General features: G+C 47.8%; 1 protein-coding gene across 1 annotated transcript; it reads right to left on the bottom strand.

Moving 5' to 3' along the window:
* Positions 1-6: 6 nt before the first annotated feature.
* RAB29 (RAB29, member RAS oncogene family) lies at positions 7-5,833 on the bottom strand. Its single transcript, XM_006754398.2, has 5 exons — positions 5,628-5,833; positions 2,972-3,043; positions 2,102-2,283; positions 1,213-1,334; positions 7-410 (listed from the first exon to the last, which is right to left on the bottom strand). Exons 1-5 carry the CDS (start codon positions 5,749-5,751, stop codon positions 299-301), a joined length of 612 nt encoding a protein of 203 aa, XP_006754461.1. The 5' UTR covers positions 5,752-5,833; the 3' UTR covers positions 7-298.
* Positions 5,834-5,839: the final 6 nt, after the last annotated feature.

The raw sequence follows: 5,839 nt of genomic DNA, 5'->3' as shown, positions 1-5,839 counted from the left end.
TGTAGAATTGTACACATGATACCTATATAATTTTGATAACCAGTGTCACCCTAATAAATTCAATATAAAGGGGAAGAGTGGGAAGGCACTAACTGGACCACATGAGTCAGCAGCAAGTGGGAACCAAATTTCAGGAGATGCAGAAATGCACATAGGTCCCAGGTGTCTTTTCTTAGTGATGAGGGCCCTTCTTACTGGACAGTCAGCAGGAGACAGTTCAAATGTACTGAATATAACTGCTGGGTGGGCAACCAAAGGGGAGGAATTAGAACCCAGAGGGAAAACAGGCGTAACACGACTAGCAGCAGCCCCACGTATAGGAAGGCTTGGCTTGTAGGTTGATGTAGTCCCCTTGGGTGGACAGAGACATATCCTCTTTGGAATTGCTCATCATCTTTTCAACGAGGACTCTAAAAAAACAAATAAAAAATAAGCCTGAAAAGCTGAACTGAGGAAAGGGGGAAACAGCAGACATTGTCTGTCTTAACGCCAGATGGCGTTCAATAAACCCACCAGGTTTGTCCCCAGTTATCTCAGGAGAGAGGAGAGCATCTCTGACTTCAGAAGCTGGCATTCAAGTGGCCCAGTCTGTTCTTATTTGCTCAGAAGCAAGAAAAAAGGTACAATGGGCTGCAGTGGAAGATGGGTACATCTATTAAATCTATTTAATTAAAAAAAATCTATTTAATTTTATCAGAAATCTGTGCAGAGTGGACAGATTAAATAAACAAGAGCTACATGTTTCTTTTTGGCCATCCACCCAGTATTTGTGATTGATACCATAACATAGTAAATTTAATGTGGTTTATTTGTCTGAAAAGGAAGAGCTTATCTTTTGTTTGGAACACAGAAGCAAGCTGAATCCTGATCTGTGTTATTTCAGTGTCTAGTTGATTTGTACTGGAGGTTTCTGGAACAAAACTTCGTTTCTAAGTACCTGCCAGAATCCCACTGTGAGGTTTAGTGATCAAAAGATGGGGTAAGATCTCCAGTTTGGTATTTCAGAAGATGAACCCAGAATTACTTTTGCTGTCAAGAAACAGAATTCTGTTCAAGAAACATTTATTAAGACCTGCTGTTTGTCAGGCACTGTTCGAGGTTCTGAGAGTATAAATATAAATCAAGAATATGCTCTTGATTTAAAAAAAGAAAAGAAGGTATAATGGGCTACAGTAGAAGATAGGTACATCTGTGTGCCCATAAGCTACTCACCTCATGGCCTCATTAACATTTTTGTTCTCCTTGACGGATGTTTCTGTCCAACCCGTGAAACCGTTCTCCTTACTGAAACGGTCAACCTGGTCTCGGCTCACGGCCCAAGGGGACAGATCACACTGGCAAAGAGAATAAATAAAAGGCGACACCATAACCTTCCTGGGATTAGGGACACAGCTCAGATACCTGTGGATTTAAAACCTTTCCACCAATGGCGAAGAACAGCAGCAACTAAAATCTACATTCAACGTTCTTCCCCGAGAAAGTCTCAATATCCCTTGAAAGGAGCTGGAGATGATTTTGCCAACTTGAGAAGGGAACGTGGATCACAAGAATGGAAGAGCATTTTATTTTATTTTTAAAAATATATTTTATTGATTTTTTTTTTTTATAGAGAGGAAGGGAGAGGTAGAGGGATAGAGAGTTAGAAACACTGATGAGAGAGAAACATCGATCAGTTGCCTCCTGCACACTCCCTACTGGGGGATGTGCCCGCAACCAAGGTACATGCCCTTGACCGTAATTGAACCTGGGACCCTTCAGTCCACAGGCCAATGCTCTATCCACTGAGCCAAACCAGCCAGGGCTTATTTTATTTAAAAAAAATATTTTTATTGATTTCAAAGTTGAAGGGAGGGGGAGAGAGAGACAGAAACATCAATGATGAGAATCATTGATTGGCTGCCTCCTGCGCGCCCCCACTGGGGACCGAGCCCACAATCCCGGCATGTGCCCTTGATCGGAATCGAAGCCAGAACCCTTCAGTCTATAGGCCGATGCTCTATCCACTGAGCCAAACCAGTCAGGGCTGGAAGAGCATTTTAGATAGCTTGCCCTCTCACCACCGATTGAGGCCAGGAACCATTTTCCTACATTGACCATGTACCTTATTGGCCAAGAGCAGGCAGGGCACAGGCTCTCCATTGGGCAGCGTGAGCTTGCTGTCCAGGTCCTGTTTCCATCTCTGGCTGTTGCTGAAGGTAGTGGCATTGGTAACATCAAACATAATGACACAGGCAGAGGCATCTCGATAGTACAGTCGTGTCATAGATGTGAAGCGCTCCTGCCCTGGGAGGAGAGGAGAGGAGAGGCCCCTGGAAGGTGATCCTGAGAGCCAGTCCCAGAAACCCCCTCTTACATCCTGTCCTTTCTGCCTTCGTTGCGGGAGAGAAGGCAGTATGCACGGTGGTTGAGTCCAGATTCTGTACCCAGATCGCCCAAGTCCAAATCCCTGCTCTGTCACTGACTATCTCTGTGACTTTGGGCAAGTCAAGCTTTCAAGGCTAAGTATTTCCCATCTGAAAAGTGGGGACAGAAGCAGAGCAGTAGCTTTATCATAGGGTCATTGCCAGGATTCATGAGTCAGTGAATAAAAAAAATGTTTAGAAAAGTGCCTGACACATAACAAGGGTTAGCTATCATTATTGTCTCTGTTTTCCGAGCATCTTGTTTCTCACCAAGATCAGCTGGAACGAGCACCCTCCCCCATTCTGTGGGAGCATCCACCTGTGGCCTGGACCATCCACTGCCTTGCCAGCCCCTCCCCACAGAGGCTGCTTGACATTTACAGGGCAGGACATGGGCAGAAACATCTACAAAAGTCCTGTGTCTATTCAGCTCGTGCACCCTCCGCGCAGCTCCATCGTCCCAGCTTCGGGAACACACTCCTGGTTTTCCTGCCCCCGCTTTTTCTCTGGGAGCTGGCTGGTTACCCCAAAACTTCTCCCTTTGTTCCTATTCAGTCTTCCCAACCTACCTGCAATGTCCCACAGCTGCAGCCTCACCATCTCGGAGTCAGACCACTGGAGAACTTTCAGAGCGAAATCCACTGAAAATATACGTGTAATGGAGTTGAATAAAATGTACCTTTAAACAATCCACAGAAAACCTCGGATCAAATCTGCAGTTTCAACACGAGGGAGACACAACTCCTATTTATTTATTTACTTATTCATTCATGTAATTTTTAAGCCCTCAGTGAGCTGAGATGAGCCCACACTCAGGCATTACGTATGGAAGAGCTCATGCATACTCTCAGAAGGGAGTCTTTAGCTTTTACTCTCTTGTCAAACCAATTCATTGGATACTATTTGTCTCCGAGGCTGGAACTAGGAGGGTGGGAGTAATTATGAAAACAATTACTAATCTCAGGTTAAACAGCTTCTGGGAGACTTAGGGAGTTTTCTCAGAGAAGGGATGATAGGGGGCAAAGGGGAAATGAAGTAAGTGTGGTGGCTTTTGCCTCTTTCACATTCAATTTCACTCTTGGCTCCTAGTCCAATGGTATTATGATGCAAACACACTCTGGGGAATTCTACATCTTCCATAAGGCTGTAGGAATTATCTTGGGCAAGAATGGGATAGAATGACAAGGTTCCAGAGGATTCCTAGAAAGAAGACAATGCATAGCTCCGACAGTGTGGCTCAGTGGTTGAGCATCCACCCATGAACCAGGAGGTCATGGTTAGATTCCCGGTCAAGGCACATGCCTGGGTTGCTAGCTTGATTCCCCAGTAGGGGGCGTGCAGGAGGCAGCTGATCAATGATTCTCTCTCATTGCAACCATATTCTTCCTAGTAACCTTCTGGGACCTTGTCACTCTATCCCATTCCTGCCCAAGATAATTTCTAATTCTGTCTCATCATTGATGTTTCTATCCCTCTCCTTCTCTCTCTGAAATCAATAAAAGCATATTTAAATGCTTGTTAACATTTTAAAATTCCATAATGAATACCAGCACACATTTTCAAAATTTACATTGGCGTAAATTTTTTTTCCTTTAAAAAACGTGTTTTTTTCTAAAACGTGATTTTTTCTTCCACTGCCCCTCCCCTCACTTTCCCTCCCCCCCAACCTCCCCATCTCGGAACCCTCTCCAGCCCAAGATCCAGGTCCCCAAACCACTTGAGAGAAAATTCACACCCTTCAATCCCTTCCCAGGCGTGTCTCGAGGAGGCACTGGGTGGGGTGGGGTGTGAGTAGGGAAGGGGCAGGGTTTCCCCGGGTTCCCTTCGCACACCCTTCCCCCAGATGTGCAGGGGGAGGGGAGCGTGGGTGGGTGGGATAGGGCGTGTTGGGGAGGGGATGAGGGCGCCCAGCGGGAGAAGGAGGAGGAAGGGTGTGTGTCAAAAACGTGTGTAGTTTTTTTTTTTTAATGGAGATAAATAAATGTTTGTTCCTCTCCACTTCACCAGCTCTGCCCAGCTAAGCACCTTCTATTTAACAAAAAGGCATTTCTACTCCTGAAAAACCAGTCCAAAGATCACACCTCGAAAGAAATGAATTAACTCTTAGGGTGTCCTCTTCCTTTCTCCACAACCCAGGTTGAGAGTAAAAGGGGTGGGGAAATAGGTCAAGAAGTGGTATATTTTAGATCCTTGAAGAATTCCTAAGTTGCCTTTCTTTTTAAATATATTTTATTGATTTTTTACAGAGAGGAAGAGAGAGGGATAGAGAGATAGAAACATCAATGATCAGCTGCCTCCTGCACACCCCCTATTGGGGATGTGCCCACAACCAAGGTACATGCCCTTGACCGGAATCAAACCTGGGACCTTTCAGTCCACACACCGACACTCTATCCACTGAGCCAAACCAGTTAGGGCTAGGCTGCCTTTCTTTAAGCAATCAATGGACAACAAACACATAGCTCATCTGCCCTGATAAGCGCCTGATTGCGTGGCCTCCGGACTCTCCCCCGCAGGCATCCCCCAAACAAAGCTAGGCTGGGGTCAATGCTTTTCTGCTCGTGCAATAGCTGCCTGGACCGCCCGTGAGAGGCAGGACCCCTCACAGGCCCTGCGGGGGTCTCAGCTGCCTCTGCTGGGCTCGGAGACCTGCCCCTGACCGCTTGGCCGGCTGCCCGCAGGAAGAGACCTGAGCACAGAGTTCCCTCGTGGACGCAGCAATTGCTCATTTTCTCCCCTCCCCTCCCCACGTCTCATCTTCACACCTTCGCCCCATTTCTTTCCAGGCAGTCAGCTCAGGTTAGGAAAACCTGGCGGGGGGGGAACCCCGAACAGGCATGCCAATCAAACACTCAGCCCTTAATCCCTCTAACAGTGGTTCTCAACCTTCTGGCCCTTTAAATACAGTTCCTCATGTTGTGACCCAACCATCAAATTATTTTCGTTGCTACTTCATCACTGTAATGTGGCTACGGTTATGAATCGTCATGTAAATATCTGATATGCAGGATGGTCTTAGGAGACCCCTGTGAAAGGGTCGTGCGACCGCCAAAGGGGTCGCGACCCACAGGTTGAGAACCGCTGCAGGATCCCAGACACCTACTTCCTGACCCGAGGAAGGACCCAACGACACGAGATCCCCAGCTCCCACCCCGCTGGAGGCCCCAACGGGAGCCCGCGGTCCCGGCCCCGGGTGGGCCCTCCCCGCCCCCCTGGACGGCTCACCTCCCACCGTGGACTTGTAGTGTTTGCTGAAGCTGTCCTGGGAGTACCTCTGCACCAGGGACGTCTTGCCCACCGCGGCGTCCCCCACCACCAGCACTTTGAACAGGTGATCGCGGCTGCCCATGGCGAGCGCGGTGGACGTTTCAGGGAGGCGGGAAGCCGGGGAACCGCTGGTTTTAACCTCTGTGGCTCCCGGCCCGCTTCGAACTGAG

The sequence above is a fragment of the Myotis davidii genome, unplaced genomic scaffold, assembly GCF_000327345.1.
Source record: "Myotis davidii unplaced genomic scaffold, ASM32734v1 scaffold710, whole genome shotgun sequence".
NCBI classification, from domain to species: domain Eukaryota; kingdom Metazoa; phylum Chordata; class Mammalia; order Chiroptera; family Vespertilionidae; genus Myotis; species Myotis davidii.
Note: the sequence above shows the minus strand (reverse complement) of the source record. Positions and strands in the feature narration are given on the sequence as shown.